The sequence below is a fragment of the Vollenhovia emeryi genome, unplaced genomic scaffold, assembly GCF_000949405.1.
Source record: "Vollenhovia emeryi isolate VEMERY1.0 unplaced genomic scaffold, V.emery_V1.0 DF939122.1, whole genome shotgun sequence".
Lineage (NCBI taxonomy): Eukaryota > Metazoa > Arthropoda > Insecta > Hymenoptera > Formicidae > Vollenhovia > Vollenhovia emeryi.
Window position 1 is genome coordinate 2,482,948 of NW_011967244.1, and position 24,067 is coordinate 2,507,014.

General features: G+C 37.1%; 3 protein-coding genes across 5 annotated transcripts in view; all 3 read left to right on the forward strand.

Moving 5' to 3' along the window:
• The window catches only part of LOC105569951 (transcription factor Ken 2), a 39,603-nt gene extending 32,565 nt beyond the window's left edge, over positions 1-7,038 (forward strand). The window contains exons 2-6 of one of the 2 annotated variants that reach the window (XM_012026826.1): positions 4,287-4,577; positions 4,647-4,819; positions 5,130-5,357; positions 5,479-5,776; positions 6,046-7,038. In XM_012026826.1, the coding sequence (XP_011882216.1) occupies positions 4,290-4,577; positions 4,647-4,819; positions 5,130-5,357; positions 5,479-5,776; positions 6,046-6,519 (1,461 nt within the window). In that variant the 5' untranslated portion in view covers positions 4,287-4,289 and the 3' untranslated portion in view covers positions 6,520-7,038. The remainder of the gene's footprint in view (positions 1-4,286; positions 4,578-4,646; positions 4,820-5,129; positions 5,358-5,478; positions 5,777-6,045) is intronic. The other variant, XM_012026827.1, reaches the window with a different exon arrangement.
• Positions 7,039-13,289: 6,251 nt separating this feature from the next.
• Positions 13,290-16,052, forward strand: LOC105569953 (apolipoprotein D-like). The gene is made up of 4 exons (XM_012026828.1): positions 13,290-13,943; positions 14,222-14,352; positions 14,450-14,693; positions 15,204-16,052. The coding sequence occupies exons 1-4, from the start codon at positions 13,776-13,778 to the stop codon at positions 15,633-15,635; spliced, it is 975 nt and encodes a 324-aa protein (XP_011882218.1). The 5' UTR covers positions 13,290-13,775; the 3' UTR covers positions 15,636-16,052.
• Positions 16,053-17,380: 1,328 nt separating this feature from the next.
• LOC105569954 (apolipoprotein D-like) lies at positions 17,381-22,725 on the forward strand. 2 transcript variants are annotated; one of them, XM_012026830.1, is made up of 5 exons: positions 17,381-17,491; positions 19,012-19,130; positions 19,681-19,811; positions 19,949-20,128; positions 20,468-22,725. In XM_012026830.1, the coding sequence occupies exons 2-5, from the start codon at positions 19,014-19,016 to the stop codon at positions 20,610-20,612; spliced, it is 573 nt and encodes a 190-aa protein (XP_011882220.1). In that variant the 5' UTR covers positions 17,381-17,491; positions 19,012-19,013; the 3' UTR covers positions 20,613-22,725. The 2 variants fall into 2 exon arrangements, with proteins under 2 accessions (XP_011882220.1, XP_011882219.1); XM_012026829.1 differs by lacking the exon at positions 17,381-17,491 and adding an exon at positions 18,149-18,376.
• The last annotated feature ends 1,342 nt before the right edge of the window (positions 22,726-24,067 follow it).

A 24,067-nucleotide genomic window follows, 5' to 3' on the forward strand; every position in this document is an offset into this window, starting at 1 on the left:
AACGCGGTTTTTTTTAAGTGGTTTCCCCAGTATACTGGGGAAACGCGTCAATTATAGTACCTCCTGGGTGATGTGGAAATCTATTACTAAAAATATTCTCGTCAATGTAATTAATATTCGAAAATTAAAAATTTCTCATTGAAATAATTATTTAAAAAGATGTTAAACATATCACGTTTTAGAAACTGACATTTGGCAGTCAAGAGGCACGCAACGGAGTCGGATTACCGATACGTCGTACCTGAAGCTGAGCGTCGCGCGCTTGGTTACGGTTGTTTAATGACTGGAGTAGGGGGTGATAGGCGGTACCTCGCGAAAATCGGCCGAAATGAGCAGTTCGTGGACAGCTCTGTTCCAGTTAATCAATATTCTCAAATAATGTAACAGATAATATAAAGTTTCAGCGTTCTCGACAAAATATTAGAATCTCATGTCATATTATTTTACTTCATATATAAATTTGTTAATGAAAAATGGATAGACTACAAGAGTTTAGCTCGACGAATACATCAATAATATTCGTCATATTTTGCGTGAAAATGTGATGTGTAATTTTAATCATAACATTAAATTTAAAAAAAAGTCTAACGGCAACAAAAATGGTGTAAATATGCCTAATGATTATGAATATTAACAAGTATAGAACGCATTAAGAAAATTTAACCAACATGTATCGAAATTTACCTTTATATTCCTTGGTGTACATGTACCAAGTGGTTATAATATGAATTTCATATTCATTATATTAATACAATATTATAGAATGTAAGAAAATAATAATTAATAATATCTACCACATAAATAAACACAGAAATATTATCGTAGAGGTGCAGAATATTATATTGCAATATATATAGTAGGAAACATTATATATACATATAGTAAATTCCAGTTTTTACCGTCCCGGACTTTATCCAATGGAACAAATTGGCAGAAATTATAAAAATAACTAATACTTAATTAAAATATATTTATATAAGATATTTATCTTTTTTATAGTCTTTATGAAAAAAGATATTTGTTTTAAATACTAAATTAGTTATTGATCACTATTTTAAAAAGAAACCAATAAGTTTTTTTAATTAAAACAAATTGTTTTCTTGAAAGTAATAGATATTTTTAAAACGAGAACTTCGGAGATACTAAGTTTTATATTAATTTTTAGTTTATGCGGGAAACAATATTTTTGTGCAGTGCTTCCTAAAAGTTTTCTACTTATTTTATCGTTTTAAATAGAAAAGACCAGTTTTTGCCGGTTTTTTTCGGAAAATACCGGTTTTTATCACTGGCATGGTCTTTATCCAAAAAATATGGAATTTTGTGAACCCTACATTAAAATAGGTCATTGCTGGTCTATGTAGGCGTATAGATCAGCTAAGTAGGTGTAAATTATTCTTAAAAGTGTCAAAATAGTACCAAAATTTCGACTCGGGAAGAACCAGAGCGCTAGCTAACTTGAAATTACTTCATTGCGATAATTACGGACGATAATTGCTCCTTTAATCGATGCTCAGACTAGCATAATTTGTTAGCTGTTTCTAGATTGAAAGCGCGAAATAATATACAAAATATTAAACCGAGTGCTTTAATTAGCATTTATCGGCTATTTATTAATACCACTAGTTTCTATATTTTTTACGAAATTTATAAATTAAAATACGCTTGCGAAATTGAATTTTTAATTATTTTTGGACGATGTGCCTCAATTAACCGTTAACCCAGTTGCGTTTACGAAAGTATTAATATTTTACCGTCAATTTAAATAATTACACAATGAGGCGGTGATCGTAAAGACTGATGCCAAATTGCGAGTGTCTGTGCAAAACTCTTGAAATTTTCTGAAGCTCGACGATTCGTAGTTAGCAAAGTAATTGTTCACGTTCGAAAAACTATTTCTAATATCTTCAAAAAGTCGCCGCTCAAATTTTACTCAAATTTTAAATAGGACATCGTTGTTTTATCAATATATATTTATAATTAAACTACCAGAGAGAGAGAGAGAGAGAGAGAGAGAGAGAGAGAGAGAGAGAGAGAGAGAGAGAGAGAGAAAATGGAAGAAAAAATTTTGATGTCTTTGCTTTTGTTTCCCGTTTTATTAAACGTACATGTCGTTCTTCGGCGTCGATCCACGCGCAAGATTTTCAACGGAATGATTTTCTTATGCAAGGATAGCTATAGATGAATATAAATTTTCTCATTACATAACGCGGCGCTTTGCGACGTCTAATACGAAGGAAAAGAATGCGTTGTGTGATGAGACGTTGTCTAAGAATAAATAAACGAAGAACCTAGCCATCGAATCTATAATACATACGCGCACCTAATGACGAATTCGACGGGAACCCGCCGAGCTACTTTCGATGATTTAGAATTCCACAATAGATTCAGCACCTTCTTCGTGACTCTTACCCAAGGCCTTCCCTTTCGAATTCGATCGAACAATCGATTGAAGGTCACGGCAGCGAACGCGAGATGCTCTTAAATTGTACTACACGTCATTGCCTCGCCGCTCCACAATTCTGAATTACATACTTCGAGATATTTCATATTTCACGGCAGGATAAGATTTTTCTTTGTAAAGTATTCACTTTTCAATAGTCTACATTGTTCAGATATCCTTTCTTCTTCATGTCCCAAATTCCTTTTTTAACACTTTGCATAATTATTGCCTTTCAGCAATAATCGAGAATTGCTTTTCTAGAATTATAGGTATATTAATTATCGTGTTAAAATTATAGATTGATAAATCGTATCGATAAATTGTCGCAATGTATCTCGATACCTCGATACTATTACAAATGAAAGTTTGCGTAAACCGGTGAGCGTTGATTTTCATTATTAAACAGATTGTATTCTTGAGACACGTTTGACATTGCGGAATTCGTTTCATAATATTAGTTATACGTTTGCTCCTTTTGAGAATATGATGTGAAACCGGACTTTCTCTCTCTCGACTTCCCTTGAGAAACCGAAGGAATGCTCGATCAGCCGTTAATTCTCAATTCTTAGCCGTGGCCGCGTTAAACTGTTGCAAATCTTCGATACGGATGAATGGGATATTTCTTGTGCTCTCGATATTGTATTAGTCAAATGTTTTTTTTACAAACATTATTACAAGATCATGTCGTAACGACAATCCATCAATTGTTTTCTGAACTAAGTACTAATTAGGAGTGAATTATGTTCGATTGATCGACACTTGGTGAGAAATTATTAAATAGAACCGGATTTTGCGCCGAACGAGTAGTTTACGCTGATGACTAATAGAATAACAGAAATGTCTAGTAATACAGGACAGATTCGTAAGTGACATTTTCGAAAATTTTTATCAAATTGCTTTTATACTGTACAATATTAATTTCGTTAATTATATTAATTGAAAGGTTACAGAATGCACACAAAATACTCGAGTGTTTCTTCATCCGCGTATTGTGCCGTTACTAATCAATTTCTGAAAGTGTATGTCGTATGAATCCAAAATGCAATATGGGGTATTACTCTGCATTATTTATATAAAGTAAAAATGATGATTTTATAATGTCTGCCCTTTTAAATTTATAGACTAGTCCAAATGGATGCAATTAAATATCTGTGAGGTTAAAGTAAGTGCATGCGAGAGGTTTAGACCGTCTAACAAGATAATTGCATACTGCACCGTTCAACATGTTTGACATGGTCAACCGAGAGCTGCGTAGATGTAAGAGAAACGTGAGAAACATGATCTTGTGACACGTCGGTGTCTCTTCCGCCGTTTCTTAGAGAACCAAGACACGAAAGGAGGAAATTAGTGTAACGAAGCTGTCATCGTAACACGCAAGGCGGCAAGACCACTTATTGGGTTAAGGCCGCGGGATGCAGTTTTTTATCACACAATTTCTTACCACAATCGCTCGTTGAGTCTGCGATCTTAATTTTGTAAATTTACCAATAACTCAATCCTGGATGGAAATGATTATTCGTTATAATTGATCGAAAAGATAAACAGTAACGATGTGCAGGTTATTACCACACTTTTTATTTATGAATATTATTTTGGAGATCTTTTAAGCTTATTTATATCTGTTCTCTGTGCAATCATATTATACAGATGTCTAATTTATAATCTCTAAAGTTTTAATATTTTCATCATTTCGATACTATCGATAAAATGTTGATTAGATTTCAAGGTACGCCTATGTTTGCCCGTTCATCATTCTCTTTCCTTACGAATGATGTACAGCAAATTTTAGATTAACGCAGAAACTTATTCGAACACGGATGATAACGTTATCTTATTTTTGTTTCAGACGATGTATTCTGACGGTCTCCTGACGCTCCATTATGGGAAACATCCAGCGACCTTGGCCGCAGAGGTCGGGGCCTGGTACAGCGGGGACCGTCACGTGGACGTGACCCTGGCGTGCGACGATGGGTCTGTCGTAAAGGCCCATCGCGTCGTTTTGGCAGCCGCCAGTCCCCTCTTAGCTAGTCTACTTCGGAACCCTGCCCTGGATCATGTGGTTCACTTATCAGGCGTCCGAAAGACTCAATTAAATCATTTACTGGAGTTTTTATATAACGGAGAGGCATTGATACCGGTATGAATGTTTTAAGATACGCAAATAGTTTAGTTCAACGCAGAATATTATTAATATAAGACTTTCCAGTCGACAGAACTTACACCGTTGAGGGAGCTCTTTGAGCTTCTACAAATTAAGTCAGAGCTATTTGAGCCCAATCAACCTCAAAGTAGTAGTAACTCTGACCCCGAAAGAATATCAACTCCACAGCCCTCAGAAGGCCAGGAGAGTTCCAGTTACGAATCCCAGTACGATGGCAGGTTGGTAGATAAATCTTGTAGTTTCCCAGCGAGAAATGACTCGTCGATTGATGTCGAAACGATGTCGACGAACCATTTCTCACTGGGTTATCGAGTTTCGCTAAAATAAAAAAATAATCAAATAAAATGTTTTCAATCAAACGTACGCAATAACCAAATACGGTTCAATAAATTTAAAAACAAACAATAATAACAGGCTAATGTACGTGTTGAATACATATTGTAAGTTAGACGAGCAATAACGCGGAAAATGTTTCAACCTGAATTGGTTTCAAACGGAGTTTGTTTAAAAAATTGTTGTACTTTTCAGACAGTCCAATAATCCGGCGGACGTTTGTTCAGTCCTCATTAAAACGGAAGGTTGCGAAGATGAACCGGAAGTGGATGTGGAAGGTGTGGAAGGCGAAAGCCTTCTTTCGGATAACAGAGAAAGCAGCATAGAACCTCCTAGGAGAAGGGATAGTTCTGATCCTGTTAATCTGAGTCTCAATTCCGGCACTTCCGTCACAAGTGACAGTTCGCACGATATAATACACAGGTTAAATGACATTGACTATTATATTGCATAATCGTTACGACACTCTTTAAAAGTTATAAGCTATAACATTCGGTATAATCGACGGAGCGTGATAAAATTCTCAAGGTAGTTTTGATCGTAGCAGGCCTGAAAAGCCGATATTTGAGAGGCGAGAATCTCTCGAGGAAGTCGAAGAGAGGAAGAGGCAGTTGGCGGCACGGTTAGCGTTAGGTTTAGAATCCGAGAAAAGAAAACTCGAGGAATTACCAAACCTGCCACCTGCGGAGGCGTACGTCGTGACGCCTCATCGAAAACGAAGGCCAGGCTTCCACAATGCTCCCGCGCAAAACCCGGCCTTTGTACCTTTTCATCCTGGATTCGAAACGCCCAGGAGATTGCAGGCTCCACATCCCATGAGCGTATCGGCACCGCCATATCTGGTTGGTTTTCATTAGTTCCCGTCGGCGGGTTTCAATTAACCATATTACCGATAATAACATACGTGATTAATAGGTTTCTCTAATAAAAAAATGTGTTACCAAATTTCAGGAACATATAGAGACTTTTGGAATAATGTTTATTAAGACTCTTTGGTTTACTTTCAGTGCTACATACTCTTAAAATTTGGTACCACATGTTGCTCAACGCCCTGTAAATTGCCATTTCGATCGAGCGTTATCCTTATTTACGAGGCTTTATTGACACACAGCAGGATAGATCGGCGACCCCGCCATCGCATCGACCGCCGAGTGCCGATCCCGCGTCAGCAGCGACGCTGGAACCACCTTGGACTACTTGGACTCTGCCAAGAGCTCCACCGCCGCCACCGTCAACGGACGCCCCGCCGAAATCCGCCCCTGTCCGAGAATATCGATGCAGCTATTGCGGCAAGCAGTTTGGCATGTCGTGGAATCTGAAGACTCATTTGAGAGTGCATACGGGCGAGAAGCCTTTTGCGTGTAGACTTTGCTTTTCCATGTTCAAGCAAAAAGCTCATTTGCTAAAGCATATCGGTTCAGTGCATCGAAGTGCGACAGCAGCTCCCGACGGTACGATAATGTGTTGCTTCTGCTCATCAGCGAAATTTGTCGATACACAGGACCTCAACAGGCATATCTCGGGGTCGCATAATAATCTGCTGCTCAGCAGGAATCTACATCGCGAATTTACGAATCACGAATAGCGACAAAGTCAAAGACCATTCAGTGCTGAAGAGTGTTCCTCGAGCGCACAATGACAAGTCCTTTGAATAGCTTCCGATCTAAGCAACACTATTAGGATCTCGTTAGGATGTTGCGATCGAGGCACACAATTTTTGTTTAGACCATTTTTTTCAAATTATGTTTCTGCAAAATGAGACATTTAAAATTATCATCTAATCTCCGTTGCTTTTCACGATATAACAAAAGGGTATATCATTAAAATTATCTTTTTCCGCAGTCCTTACCCTTTTTGTCAAAAATGTGATGATATCTGGGTTTCGTGACTACCAGAGTGTGCGCTTGTAATAGTTTATACGGATGTATGAGATCTATGATTTAATACGCTGATTCTGAACTTCTGAGAAAGGCAAGATAAAATCCTCTGCTTTTGATGTGATTTGAATGCACAATTTCTCTGCATCACGCAATCACCACAAATTATAATTATAAATACATATGTATATAATTATATACGTATTTATAATTTAAAAAATATTGATATATATTTATAATTGATATACCGTATGTGTCATATTGATATATTATATATATTATATATTTTCAATCCCTCTTTGTTTAAAAAATATGATCTTTAATAAAATAACCTGTCGATTATTTGTCCTAGACAGGTAATTTCTCAGGTTTTTTGTCGTATTACTAAAAGCAACAGAGATTTTTTACCTAATAATTTTAGATCTTCCATCATATAGTTGTTCGAGTTCCTCTACTTGCAATATGTAAATTTCCAATTTTATATTCATACAAGTTTTTAATTGGATATAATGGAAAAGAATGTCTTTACAGACAGGATACAATTGGCAGCAATGCAAGAGTAACAAACGATTATCGACTTAATATGATATTAGAAAACAAATTTAACAATGGTCTGAATAGAATTTATTTCGAAACACTGCAGTTTATCTTCACATGTTCTGTATTCATTACTATATCATGTTTCAGAAGTTAAGCTACATTTTTAAGACTTTTTTAATCAGTTTGTGAAGCAAATTAAAAAATTGTGTATTACATAATTTAGAATTGTTTGGATGTTTAATACAATTATTGTTACCAATTTTCTGCATTATTGGTGCCTGAATTATAATCTATCCTAGTCATGCAAGCGGAATAACTTACAAAATATTAATTATGTACAAAATTGTCGTATTGAAAATACAGATATTTTCTCGATTTAATTTATATAAAATTCTAAAAAATATTGATTCGGAAAAATATTGAATTGAAGTTTTATAAGCTCATTTTGAGGATAAACGGCAGTAGCACTGGAAAAGGGTCTTTCCTAATAATAGAACGAAAGAGAGAGAGAGAGAAAGAGAGAGAAAAGAAGCGATTTTATATATACATTCAATGTATATCTTTTCTGTATTGAAGTCGCCCAATCGCGACTTTTCAGAAAGTATATTATTATTATGGCTAACAGTAAAGCCAACGGCACACTATTTTTCCTGCTGGATTGTTTACGAGAGCCAATCAGGATTTAAGCCAACGGCACACGATACTATTTTTCCCTACTGGATTGCTTACGAGAACCAATATGGAAGTAAAGTTTTAAGCCAACGGCACACGATACTATTTTTCCCCACTGGATTGCTTACGAAAGCTAATCAGGATTCAGCCTTAAATCACCTAATCTAAAACTTTGCATTCTTATTGGTTCTCGTAAGCAATCCAGTAAGGAAAGTAGTATCGTGTACCGTTAGCATAAGCAATAACTTTGATAAGATGTCTTTGTTAACATTTAACAAAGGTTCGAGTACGTGGTCGGAAATGATACACGTCGAAGACGATCTAGGAAAAGTACAAGGATGATAATGCGAACGAACAGAAAGTCAATTATTGTCAAGCGTCAAATCACGACGAGCTTGTAGGATTGAAGCGCCGTCTCTTTGTCGCGCCTTGTTTGTTGTTATTTTATTTTAATCGCCGCACGTGGCAAATCCGGCAAATAGTCCAATTTACCTCAGCGCGTGCGACTAATCTCCGATGTAAATAATGTTAAGTAGGAGCTAGAGAACCGATTGATTAGAATTTATTTATTTCACTTTATTGTAAAGGGACCAACCGATTTTCCACCGATTTCTGTTTTAGGTAGATCTTAGGTGTCCTGCCCGCCAATCGCCACGAGTTAACTGCTTAAGCAGTCAAAACTGTATGGTTTCGATTGCGGAGAAAGTATTTCGATCGGAATGAGGGAAAGCAAAATCGATTGCGGAAGACGCAGTTATAATGCTTATAAATTGTTGATTCAATTTATTGTACACTAAACATCGACGTTGTTACTGTTCTATCTTAAAAAAATCCGTCTTCCACATTGTCGCATCCCCCTTGTCTTCCTCATTCCCGTCCTGACATTCATTCATGGTACATCCTTCAGTATAACTTAGCGACTCGAGTGCCTTGTGAAATGGGTCCAAATTGGTCGATTGGGCAGTGATTTCATGTGTTCATAGAGTTAAGAGACATAGGCGTTTAAGATGACAATACGAGCTCGCTTAGGACATGGAGGAACGTTAATGAATTTGTGTAGAACGTTTTAAGATTCATTCAAATTAATTCAAACTTTTGTTAAGGCTAGTTAGATAGTTATAAGTAGTAGCTTTTTTCTCTAATTTTATCTATGTTTGGCGCAGGACGTCATTTTTTCTCTAGGTAGGCATTATTATTACCTAAGGTGCCTTGAAGAAGGGCCTCGACCTCTTTTTTGCTTCCTAATTGTACAAAACCACTTCGAAGATGTTCGGAAGTGATGGAGAGAGGAGAAGAAATGAAACGCTCCGAAATTGGTAGATTAATGCGTTTGGAAGTCTATTCTGATCAAAGAATACACATTCCATACAAACGAAGTAAAAGAATAGTGTTTTAATGAAGCGATGTTCAATTGATTAAGTTGTAATTTGTATATACTGAAATTAGAATATGATATAGGCGCTCTATAACGAAAATGAATGTAACTTTGACGGTAGATTCGCTCATGCCAAAGACACGTAAAAAAATTTGTTAAACAATCTGAACCAAATACAAATGCAATATATTTTAGTTTTTAAATCAACATGTATTATTTCGAGCAGCACGTGAGTACTAAACGGCAATGTACTTGAGAATTATATATGTGTTACCGATTGCAACGCGATGATATACACGTGACAGGTTTCTGTACTGTACGCTAATTACAATAAATTCCCGAGTTATGTAAAATAAAGGATAAGGACGTAAATTTATGTATACAAAAGAAATTTATGTTTATAGAAGAAATTTTCTCTATAATCTGCAACTCTCAAAGAGCGTTCTGTATCAGCATCCAAATAAAGCATCGCTTTAGTAGGAAAAAGAAACGGAAACATGGCCGATTAATGTTCTCTCTTCATTACATCCTCGTGTTTCTACTCGCCCTTGTAATCGCGATCGCTTGGGGGGTGGAGGCGAATCGATCGCCTTCTCTTCTCCTCCATTACGACGTTCATTTGCGAGAATGTCGTAACGAGGAGGCGTACAAGAAACGGAGCGGAAAGAGAGGTTGGAGGGGTGGTGTGCGCTCTCGCGAAGGCAAAAACGGCCAGCACAAAACAGTGAACGTAATGTGATACTAAATGATAATAAAGCTAAAGTAATTATTGTTTAGCGTGCGACGCCGCGGCGTTCATGGTACGGGCGCGACTCGTGGTTCTCTGCGTGAGCAAGAGAGAGTTTTGCGATCGCAAAAGAGGATGATATGGACGAAGAAAGATCTTGCGAGTCGCCTGTAATAATGTAAGCAATCAGCTTTTTATCACCATCTTCCCCTTTACCCTTTCGCCCACCCTTATCACGCACTCCCGACATCAGTCGTCCCCTCTTCTCGAGCCGTAAACGCACTAGGATTACGCCTTACAGGTTACTTTACTGTTAATTAATTATATTTAGCGCGCACGCACATCCGGATGTCTCCCTCGAGATCGTGTCCGCGTCGAGGAGAAAAGAAAAGCAAAGATCTCGAATTTCGCTTTCGATCGGCCGAGTTGACTGAAAATGCGGAAGAAGACGATACCTTCCTGATTAGATTAGTCGACATTTTATAGAACCTACAAGTTCTTTGGCTATCGGATGGTAGCTAAATGACAAATAGATTATACATCGTTCAAAACGAGATTTAGGCCCAGTTTCACCAACCGTCGCTTAACTTTGATCTTGGTTTAATTCGTTATTTGTCTTTTTCTAAGAAAGCAGTTGGAAAGAGACAAAGGATGAGTTAAGCTTAATATTAAGCGACGTTGGTAAAACCGAACCTAAGGGATTCAAGGACAATAATTGGCACATAATCTCGTAGAGCATTGACTTTCTACGATTTACATTGTCTTCCGTCATTGATGTAAAGTTAGCGTCTTTTTTTCTCATTCGGACATCCGGGTAAACATTGTAGATTTTAAGCATCTTCCAAGCGGAGCGCGAGCTCCGTGTGCTTTTTTAGTGTTCATAGATTTATGAGAAATAAATTTAAATTAAAAGGAAACTGGTGTACGACAAGATAAAAAGAAGCGAGCGTAATCAAGCTAATATATATATTGACAATTTCCCACTCCCATTCCTTTAGTATCTATTGTAATTTATTTAAACGCGCGATATGAGAATTGCATTTCAATTCAAACATTACTAAGAAAATCTAACGATTCTAATAAATTAGTTGACTCAAGTACCTTGAATTATTTCACAAATTGCCACTTTTTGAAATTAATCATTTTTATGTAGTTAGAAAAAGGAGAGATAAATTATGTATATTCACTTAACGCAATTTACTATTTCTGTCCCATGTAGATGTCTCGAGAATAGTGTATATACAGGGTGTCCCATTCTAACTTGGACAGTAAAATATCTCAAAAACTAAGCTCAGCAAACAAAAATGTTTGAGACAAAAGTTGTATGGTTTTGAGGGGGACATAAGATGGTACCATCGGTTTGACCTCTTTAAATGGAACCCCCTATTGTTTATTATACTATCTCATTTTACAAATTAATATGAACAACTTTTGTCTGAAACATTTTTTTATTTGCCTAATACTTTTTGAGACATTCTAGAGAAAATTTATAACTTTTTCAATGTTTAGTTTACGATATCTCGATAACTGTTTGTCAGAGGAAAAAGTAGTACAAGACTTTTTTACTTGATTTGGTCTCAGGAATATGCTGTTGCAATAGTGCTTCAATTATTGAAAATTTTTGTGTATTGTCCAAGTTAAAATGGGACACCCTATATATATATAGTCACGTTGTCTTTCGACTTCGTTTAAAGATTGCGGTCTTCACCGATGCGAACGAGAATGTAAAATTGAAGCCAAAGAGTTAATTATTGTTTTCGCGAAACGCGCATAGCGGTTCAATTCGGGGAATCCTCAAAGAATCCGCCAAGTGAGGCGCAAGAGACGTCGTCGGGTAACGGTCCGAGGACTTCTCGGTTTTGTATAAAAAGAAAAATCACAGCGAGACCCGTTACTAGTGGGCTACGTTCCAGCAAGACGCCGTATGCCGCGTACATCCAATCTCGACGGTGTCGATTGCATAATTACGTCGCGAGAAACGTCAATTTCTCGTTTTGTCCTGCCGAGAAGAATCGACCTGCCCCGCAGTCGAATGTAAATAAGCGTTTGTACGAGGACCAGATTGCTGGAACCGGCTCTACAAACGACTGCAGAAACCGGACAAACATTTGCCTTTCATAATCGAACGCTCGGGGACGTGTCTTGATTGTAATTCACGCGTGATATAAGCAGTTATGATATGCATAATAAAAACTTGTACGAATATAGAGACATTAATCAAATAGTTTTGTAGCAACGACAGAAATAGAGAGAACAAGAAAAAACGAGTTGAAAAACTATTTGATTTAATTTGACGAAGAGAACCAAAAAAACAATGGTCGAAACGTTGTGAGTTTGAATATTAAAATTTGCCAGACTTGGTCAAGTAATCTTCTGAAATTTTTAAAAAAACTATGCTGGTCGTTAAGGTCGTAAAAACGAAAAATATAGGCAATGTGAGCCGCCACCAGATCGAAGGTGATTAATGATATACAAAAGTCTTGGTATAAAAATATATTAGAATCAGTGTATCATAGATCGTTGTACACAACACATCAGTTTATTATATACATCTCCATCGCTCTTTCCATACCACTATACAACCCTTCGATACAGAAAGAAGTATTGGCCGTTGATATACTTTAATCAGAAGGCGCGATGGAATGTAACCATGTAATGAACAAGCCAACTGTTACGCCATTTTGACCTAAATAAATTATAAGTGACCATTTAATACTTTTATATATACCGACTCCCCTTTCATACGACTCATCGCTTTTTATAATAAATTTTAGACTAAGTATTTTCACTTTATAACGTATTGCTGAAGAGGGTCACATTCGTAGACCGAAACGTTCAATGTTATCTATTTTCTAATATATTTTTATACCAAGACTTTTGTATATAATTAATCACCTTCGATCTGGTAACGGCTCACATGGCCTATATTTTTCGTTTTTATCTTAACGACCATAGTTTTTTAAATTTAGTTTTTTTATTGGAGCCTTATTTATATTATTAATATATTGTATTTACGTAAAACAATCATTTTGATGCATGCGAGTATTGCTGATCAATTTTATCACGTATCTCAGGTGTGTTTCATTAATCGAATTTTCGTGCGTGATATATTATCAAAAGTAAAGTAATATATTTTAATTACAAAAAACATTAACATAAAATAAGGATTTATTTTAACACATGTTCGAAGTAACGTAAAAAGAAAAACGAGAAGCCTCTAAAACGGGAGTATTCGCCAAGATTTTAAAAGAGATCGGCGTTCACTCTTCTCTAAAAGTCCTTAATTAAGGAGAGTATAGATCTAAATTGAAGATACGGAATCCGAATTCTTCTAATCCGTTAACTTCGGATTTAATCCAAGAAATCGTTGGCATTCCACGGAGTTGATAGACCTCGCTCTAATGCTGTTCCCGTAGGGTATGGCGTCTGCACTCGGGAAGTACCGTTCGTTCTGAAGTTGCATAATGGATCTTGCATTTCTGGTTCTTGGTCGCGTCGCCGATGGACTTGCCAAGAGATTCGTAGGCGCATCATTGACCAATGACCACTGTCTGCTTGGCCAGCGTCTCGGGCCACGGAGAGTACCGTAAGAGTACTAACACGTGGGTAACACAGAGGGGGTAAGACCTCTCGGTCAACGCTCCTGCTTAATGTATATAAAGGTTGGAGCCTCGATGGGCGTTCGAGGCAGATCGTCATCAGACATGTTCGGGAAGATTATCCTAGTACTCTCGGTTCTGGCCTGGGCCAGTGCCCAGATTCCTAATCTGGGCTTCTGCCCAGAATACATACCCATGGCGAACTTTAACATGCAAAGGGTAAGTAACTTAACTATTTCAATTTGCTTGTTTTACAGGGCTTAAGTTTATTCGCAGTAACTTAATATTATGCATGGTTACAGAATTATACCGCAATTGTGGCAATACTTTCCGTTATCGAACGAATGTCAGTGAAATTAAATTTTCTCTTACATTGTAGAATATTTGTATTGTCTGCATCATTGACGTTTGATCAAAAAATTAATAGTAATTTAGATTCCTTAATAATACTAATATTTGTTAACTTTGCGATTAATTGATGTTTAATTTTCTTGCAGTTCATGGGTGTTTGGTACGAAGCCGAAAGATACTTCCAACTTAGTGAAGTAGTATCTCGATGCGTTATGACAAATTATACCAGAGGCAGCGACGGCAAATATCGCGTGAGCAATCAAGTCACGAATCGTTTGTAAGTATATATATATTCCATGTAACTCGTTCGCCAAATTTGTTTGAAAAATATACATTTTTTATGGGATTTCATCAATAATATCTCCGGCATTTAGCACCGGCATAAAGAGGATACTGGATGGTGAAATTAAGCCCCCAGCTTCCAAGGCCGAGGAGGGTAAACTTAACGTCAAGTATACTACAATTCCACTGACTCCTGAGACCAAGTACTCGGTACTCGAAACGGATTATGATTCGTACGCCGTGTTATGGAGTTGTCAAGGTATCGGCCCGGTCCACGCACAAAATGCATGGGTCATGACGAGGGAACGAATACCGTCCGGAAAAGTGCTCCAAAAGGTAAGTTGGGAAAATATACATTAACGTAAAATAAAGAAAAACACGAGTGGTAAACTGCTGAGGGCATTGTGGTGTACAGATTAGAGGCATTACTCTGCCTTTATTCCAACCTAAAAAGCAGTATCTCCATTTTTTTATCATTGTAGTTAACTTTCTATGTTTCTTAGAGAAATATCCATTGTCCTGGATGACCAAAATGGAGATACTGCTTTTTAGCTTAGGACGGCAGTAATGGGCATTACTAGGCATTTTTGGGCATTAGTTAGGGCATTAGACCTCGCTGGGGCTTTATAAAGATAAGATAAAATAAAGTGACAAGATAAAGTAGTGCCCACTGAGCATTAGTAGGCATTGGTGTACATAATTTCGGTCAGCGGTTTACTCCTCGGAGAAACATTAACACGTCTCACACGTTTTAAAATTATTACTACAAAGCTAATATTACAACATGTATACTCCAGAATTATTGTCATTATTAGTTTGAAGTTTAAAATCTTATTCCAATTGCAGGCTTATGGCGTTCTTGATAAATACAAAATATCAAAAACGTTCTTCGTGAAAACCGATCAGGCGGATTGCGCTTATTTGGACACGCCACTGGAGGACGAGTCCGAAGAGAAGCCCACCGCGGAAAAACCCGTCAAGGAGAAGCAAAAACGCAAACCACAAGCAGTCGAGTTGAATGAGAACCTCAGATCAGCCATCGTGCAGAATAACGCTGATACTGAGATAAAGGCGAAGGAAGTAGAAGCCGGGATTACAGACGAGAAAGCGTCCTCCGATATCCCGAAGATAATGGCGGAACCTGCGAAGCTCGAGCATCCTATCGAAACTATTCCCGAGCGGATCTTGAAGATTGCAGAGGCGGTAAAGGAGGAGAACATCGCGGAAAACCCGAAGGAGAAGAGCGAGCATTCGCAGGAGACGGAAGCAACTGCCTAAAAGTATCGTTTAGCTAAAAAAAAGTCTGTTAATTGGCGCTAGCGGGGACGTATTCAAGGGGATTTTTGACGTCTTAGGCTCGTAGCGGTTTTCTCATTGAGAACCAGTCTCGCTTAAGTATCGCAAAATCATTAATCACTGTTTCATTGACACGTCGGCGTCTTCGTCGTCGTCGTCGTTTGAGGACATAGGGTTGGCATAGCGCTTTGTTTTATAGGCTTACGTACAAATGTAAAAAAAAAATAAAAGAAATAAAGATAAATAAAATTGTTATAGAAAACGTCTTAATAAAATGGCAATTCGTTTGGTTATTTCTTCCGTTTCTCTGCGCAGATACAATAGCGTGCATGTAAAATTAATTGCTAAATACTTTGTGATCGTAATAATTTAATTGTAAATCAATGCGCATAGTTATATGCGCATAGTTATATGCGTATCTGATATCTGATTAAAGGAGAACAATATTTTTGATTAATGAGATGTAAGAATTCATTTTTCCGTGAGTTGTGACAATTTACGAGCCGTGAGTAGTCGCGCTGTGTGAGAGAAAATGCAGTTCTTAAACTCTTGGAAAGTCTTTTTAGCTTTCGCATCACGATGTGACGCCAGTAAAAGCTAAATGTGTCATGGCGTTTTCATCGCGAACACAAATATAACCAGGTCACATAACGGATCTATTTTTCATATCATCATTAATAATTTTCAGTGATAATGATGTCGATAATGAAGTTAATAATAACTAATCAAGGTCGATGTGACGCTAAAGAGTAACGATCAAGTGTTTTATGTTCGCGCGCGAGTATAGATGAAATAGAAATAATGAGAAGCTCAAGTGTATTTTTCTTTTATTTAGAAATATAGAAGATTATATCTCCATTTTTTATCATTGTAGTTAACTCACTTTCTATGTTTCTTAAAGAAATATCCGTTGTCCTGGATGGCCAAAATGGAGATACTGCTTTTTAGTTTAGGACGGCAGTAATGGGCATTACTAGGCACTTTTGGGCATTAGGCCTCGCTGGGGCATTATAAAGTAAGATAAAATAAAGTAACAAGATAAAGTAGTGCCCACTGAGCATTAGTAGGCATTGGTGTACATAATTTCGGTCAGCGGTTTATTCCTCGTCTGAATAGATATATATTTTTTTTCAGACGTGAAAATCTTGTAATATAAGAATAAATCTTTTTCAACAAATTACCTCTGTTTTCAAATGTGCTGCATACGTCATGTTCAATAATTTACTAAAATTAACTTGGACAATTTCGACATCTCTAAATTAATTAATTGTACGTAAGCCTATAAAACAAGTAAATTCGCGAATAGTTTGATGCATAATGAATGCTATATGAAACCGACAATCTATTTGTCATAAACGTACATACAGAGCGAAGATTTTACGCCATTAAAATATTATATTCTTAAGGCATTCTATAATGTATTAACACGTATTCATTGACGCGCAGATATTTTTTCTCGCGTCAATTTCTATCAGTTATTACTGCAAAATCCACGCAGGCGCGATCGAGTGATTTTTAAAAGTGGTCCATCGCACCCGATTATAAAATGACCCATGTGCCTTCGAAACTGTCGATCATCTATTGGTTAATGGCAAATTCGAGCCGGGTTTCTTGAACCCCGGGTACCGTTACTGACCTACTAACTGTCAGTACTCTGCCAAACATATCCAGTCAACCTTCGCGGGTCCGTCTCCGACGAGCACGAAGCGGACGGCGGAGCAGGAAGTCCAGTCACCTACGAACGATCCGTGTGAGAAGTATCGACTTTAATCCTCGTCAATCTCGCTAAAATTGACATCCGACATATTCTCTGGATATCCGACGGTCAAGGCTACGAGGTGAGTACCGTATTTAGATCGAGCAAGATTGTATTGCCGATATTGCATTCAGGCTATTTCTCTCTCGTCCTTTCTACTGAATCGAATTTCCTAACAATAAATTGCTCGCTGAACTACTTGCGCAAATAACCTCTTGTCAGGTAAATTAAAGAGATCGGAGAATTAGAAATCAGGTCGATCGAGCTTAAATAATTCGCGTCCATCAAATTTTCACATAGAATTTTCACAGCTTGACGGTAAGAAATTTTCGTGTCAACGTGAATTTCAAATTGCTAGCATGTGCTGTATATTTCTGTTTAATAACTTAAGTTTAATAACGTAATTAACTAGGAGAGCGTTCCGTTTTTCCATGATGCATAATTTATCCTTGTTATTTGCTAAATGTTAAAGAAGGATAAATGATGCATTATATGCACATCATGCATGCGTACGATAAAAAAAAGTAAAGATGATACTCGAAACGAATTAATGCTTCATTGTTGGCAATCCTGAAAGATCGTACACAAAGTGAAATCAATACATTATGCAACACGAATGATAAAAACTAGACCAGTGAGCAAAACCTATTATTAAAGGTTATGAAGTATGTCATGCAAAACAGTCCCGCATCGTGATATCATCAATTTAGAAACGAACGTACTTGATAATGCGATATAAAAGAGCGCGCGCTCGTTTCTCTTCAGTTTCTTGCGCGATTCAAAGTTGGTTACTGTGTGCTTTGAAAACACGAAAGGAGCACAAAGAAATATTCTCAAAGCGCCGAGGGCGACGTGAATTGATTCATACAATAAACTCTTTAAGCGGTGCGCCATCACGATAACACGAGGCGAGTGTTATTGTAACGGTGATCATCTGGGAGAATTTTCTGCGATCATTGACTTTCCGGTATGCATAAGCGCTCTTTAATATTTCAATATATAAAATATCCCTTACAGAAATGTAGCAACTGGGAACGAAAAGAGCACTGAACAATACTAGAGTTCAGTAATTGAATTATTGGACGTAGGGTAAAGTACCCTTATGGACGCGGGGAGTTAGCTCTGAAGGGTGAGGGAAAACTATCGTCGCGACCATTTTGGTGCCGGATATTTAGTGTCTATTGTCACATCGTAAGGCATTACACGGCGTTAACTAAGACCATTGCAATAATTTCTATTTTCCGATTCCAAGTATTAATTTTCCTTAAATATTAAGGTTATGATTGTTTGATATGTATATACGAATGTTTATTCGATATGTATTTACGCATGTTTATGCTATTATATTTATGAATTAAGTGACGTCAGAATAATGGAGATCAATGATAGCAGAATTTCGATATAACGTTTCTGTTCAAGTGCGCGCGCACGATTAACAGATATATAAAATACTACCGTGTGAATCGGCATTTGTATTGAACTTCATTTGGTGAAAATCCGACAACGTTATTATTGTACACTTCTTTCTTCTTTATTTTGAAAATTTGACCTATTTTATATTTTTATACATATATAATAAATAATCTGTGCGTTCTGTTTCAGAGATGACTATGTTGCGAATATTTGTAATCCTTATCATTGCGAGTGCAGCGATGGCGCAGGTGCCATTCTTGGGTACGTGTCCAAACTTGGAAGCAATGCAAAATTTCGAACTTGACAGAGTGAGTATCGAGATAATTCATGTAAACGTATAAATTATTCTGAGTCTTTTTTTATTTGTTGGTAATTTTTAAAATAGAGGAAAGTCATTATGAGTTAGGATCCTAATATTGGATAGCGGGGTTTCTGTTAAATTAATAGGCATCATCAGTTGATTCCACCATAAAATTGCCCTTGAAGTGAAATCTGTTTAGTGGAGAATTCATTGTTAGATCATCTTGCGAATCTTTGCGAAAAAGGACTTGTGATTGAATTTGGATGTTGAAAACTTGCTATCTCATATTAAAAACCTATCTTATAATAGAGGACTTTCCTCTACATTATTTTGTATATAAAATTATAAAAAGTTGTTTCTTCCCTGAGTAAAATTATAGTTACAATAATCATTTCTAGATCAAGACAGAATCGAAATTTTATTGTAACTGATAATTATATTTAACAATCAACATTTAAATTTAAAGTAAAACAAGATTTAAAGTTCATTTATATTTTAAAGATCTCTTGCGCATTTAAGTTAAAAGTACGAATACTATGAATATCTTTCTTCTCTAGTATTTAGGCAAATGGTACGAAGTCGAGAGGTATTTTGCGTGGTTTGAATTTGGTGGAAAATGTGTGACAGCTAATTATAGTATGAATGAGAACGACTCGGTGAAGATCACCAATAAACAAATTTCCTCGTTGTGAGTATAACATGCAATGTTATCCGATTCACGGAGTAATTTTAAACCATTAAAAGCGAGAGAGGCAGCAATGCGGGATAAAATGATCTCATCGCTGAACAATTATCCACTTGGTAAAGCTCTGTTCTCTTGCGCAGAACTGGAGTCGCAACGAGTATCGAAGGCATTGGAAGGTTAATTGGCAGATCCGATGATCCTAAATTGTCTGTCACTTTTCCATCCTTGCCATTACCGTTCGATGCACCTTATTGGGTTCTAGACTCGGATTACAATTCATACGCCGTGGTATGGAGCTGTACAAATCTCGGAGTCCTCAAGTAAGTTTGCATGCCGAAAGAACGCGAGAAAAATATGTAATATGTATAAGAGCATTAATAGGTATTTCCTTAATGCCGCGTAAGTTTGAATTTTTATCTAATATAAAGCTGATGAGTTTTTCTAGTGTTCTTAAATTACGTTCAATATCAGTCTTACATTGTTATATTACTAAAACTAAATTTAAAATTTTACTGAACTATTAATTATACATTTATGCCGTAAAGGCACATTTTCTATGTCTGCAAAATACCGTAGAGCAAAATATCCCTAAGATATTAGACTGGATCACTAAGCAATTTTGCTAAATTGTTGAAATTATGAATACATTCTGTTTGCAGTGTACGAAACGTTTGGATTTTAACGCGAGAGCCGAAACCGCCAGTCCCAGTTGTAGAGAAGGCTTATCAAGTTATCGACAAGAACAACATTAGCAGAGCGTTCTTCATTCGTACAGATCAGAAAAATTGCCCGGCCTCGAATTAAGGACGACTTATGGATCTCTACAAAAATACGCGGGGGAAAAAATGTATCTTTAGCGATGCGCCATTGTGCACGACTACTTGAATTGTGAATTAGAATATTTATCTCTAGTGATAATGCTGATGCTGGCTTTGCTCACGATTACGCAAGTATGATTGTGTAATGAGTACTGCGAATACGCTTGAATTAATAGGATTGTTGCGGATACATTTATTTTCATTCCAAGTCATAATACTGTATAGTTTCAATGTTTAAAACTTGCATTTCTCTCGCTCTCTTTCTCGTGACTGTGATTTTAACGCAATATATGTGGAAAATTGAACATGCGGTTTCGCGACAATGAAATTTAATTTATTTATTAAACTTCTATAATTTATTAATATATTTATTAAACTTCAATCCAATTTAATTTAAATAATTAAAATTTAATTTAAAGAGATGCTGAACTCTGTTACATTAGAACGCGTCATTATAAATACATAATGAGCATAATTATGTATGTATAATTATATTGATAACATTTTGACCGCGAGATACGAGCTAGTTTGTACATACTTGTCCGTTTTATTGCGATACTTAAATGAGAGTAACAATAAAAGAATATTTTAAATTAAAAATATACAAATTACCATTAGATATTTCATATTAAAAATATCTGAATAATAGGTGATCTTGTGGTCAAACTGTTAAGATGCAAACGTACACGTTATCTACATTTGTATGTCAACGGTAACAGCTATATCTATATTTTATATTTTTTATACGCTCTTCATGTTAATCTAATTTATTATGTGTATTTATTTATTTGTTGGCAACATTACGACTAAGGCTGACCTATCGATAATTGCGCTAATTCTGCATTTTGTTATGAAATCTGTGAATAAGTCATTTGTACTTCTCAGGTCGAGTACTTCTAATATCTCGTTAACTATCCGTTCGTCCTGCTGTTTTATAATTATTCACTGTTGCATCTTTTTTATACGCATTTAAAGGATGTATATAAAAATGGGAAACTTTAAGGGAAAAATAAAAATCCACTTTTTTGTTGACGTAACTTTTATAGCGTACGGCTACATATTTCTCGCGTCGTTCTTGCATAAGTGGATTTTCATAACTGGTTCGCGATGTGATGTTTCGAAACATATAATGATGCTCAATCATCGACGATTGGTCATGTAGCATTCTTCAATTATCTCGGGGCCCATCGGGGCCCACTTGTTACACACGGAACCTTACCCTTGGCTGCGAAGGGTCTTTCGCCAGTAAGATTCCAAGCTCTTCTCAGCGAGTGCCACGCTCCGTTGTAAGATCGCGCGGTGCACGTCGGAGAAGTGAAAAGCTCCCTTACCATAATCAACGTATCCGCCGGTAAGAAAAGATCTCGCGAACCAGTTATGAAAATCCAATTATGCAAAAACGACGCGAGAAATATTTAGCCGGCCATTAAGTTATCCGCGTAACGATAATTTACGCGCAAGCGAGCACTCGCTTTGTAATATCGTATGCATAATACATGCCGCGATGGCGAGTACCGGCGTTTATTTATCGCCGGGAAGGGACGTTAATAAACGGTCACGTAAAAAGTTTCATTAATGGGACGGTAAAAGTTCCGGGTGTGGTAATCGATCGCGACAGGCACCGCGTCGTTAAGTCGCACAGGGGTTCGCGCTGTATACGCGATGGTCCAGATCAAGCGACACCCGGACCCGCCCAGGCACCCGGCGCGGCGGTGTCTCCCACGTTAAAAATGCGGGAAATGACCGTGGCCGAAATAAATCGAGCGGCGACCGACGAAAACACCGTGCGCAACAATACCCTTAAATTAAACAAATAACGGCGACGGGGTGTGGTCGCGTGCGAGACGGGCCTTCGGGCATTGTCACGTGCCATCCGCGCAAACAGAACACTATTCAATTGCGAATCTGCAGGATATGTCATCAGGGATGCATTGTGCATCGGGAGAAAGAGGAGTCGCATGATCCCACGAATCACCCCGCAAAAAATGTATGAATTTCTCTTTTCCATCTCCGAGTGCGCGGATCAGAAATTCTGGCGCAAATGTGACGTTAACAGAAACATATGTAATAATTGTGCACACACGCGCACACACACGCGTATGTATATTATAATAAATTTCAAAAATAAGAAAATATTTCATTTGACTGAGATACAAGATTGATTTTTATTGAATTTTTGTATCTGTCAAAAAACTTAAATTAAGCAATCATAGAAAACATTGCATATGCCAAGTTGTGTATTTAAATAAATTTAAAATAGAAGTTTATATACATATATATATATATATATATAGAATTATACGTTTATTTCAAGATACAGAAAGCCTTATTGCGTGCACGAGATGGAGAGAAACTGAAATAATTCGAAGAAATTCTTTGCTCTTTTAGTGAGTATCCGAACGTACTTAAATTTCTGAATCTCCTCTTTAATACTCCGCTGTACGAGCCTCACTTTTTGTTCCTGTTTAGTTCGTTTTCTTCTCTTTTTACTCGCATGGGCCGAAAATTGGCGTACTCTCCTGCCGCCGAAGACTCGTTTCCGTATAATCGTCGCCATCGCTTGTAATAAATTAAAACACGGTAGAATCTAAATCAAGACCTAGAGGCGAAGACTCTGCTAGGAGCCGAGGGGACCCCGTCCGAATTTATCTCGTCGTTCTTCTCTCGAGAACTTCTTTTACGCACGAAATGAAGCAAGGAGGATGGGGAACGATGAGACAGAGGGCGGAAAGGGGGATGCACGATCGGACTCACGGCGGCCAAATCTCGGCGTGGGCCCTACGGTTCTCGAGGGGCACGGGCAGCGGTCCCTAATAACAGGGTACACCGAGGCTAAACAAACATACACGCCCCTGGCATCTCTCGCTGAAAGAGTGCACGGGAAAGAAATGGGAAAAAAATGCTCTTTCGACACACCGTGCAACAATTTGAGAGTGAAGTGTATTTACTTATTTCGCATAATTTAAAGAAAAGCAGATATTCTATCGCGCACCTGCCGGTTGCTACTGACTTCTCGTCTCCGGTTTGAAAAGCGGACGAGAATTCTCGAGAATTTAAGAGGATTCGAGACCGAGAAGGTATTTTGTCGTAGTGCAGCTGCACTTACAATTTGAATAAATAAACTATTCCGGATTATTTGTAGAAAATTTGTTTAATATACTTTGCGATACTAAGTTCTTATTAAAGAATTTAGTCGAGTGTTAATTTCAAATTCAGGAAAAGAAAGAATAAGGTATTATTTAAACATGTGATTGTTCTATGGAAATTATTTATGGATGCAATATTCTTAATTAAAACTGCTATACGTCTGATGTATTTAATAACTGCCCGAGAAAAGATGGTGAGATGTTTCAAATTTCAATTTAGTATTTAATAAGTCTCGTTGAGATTAAATACAGTTACAAATTAAGTAACAGAAATGACATCAAAGGGAGAGGATGC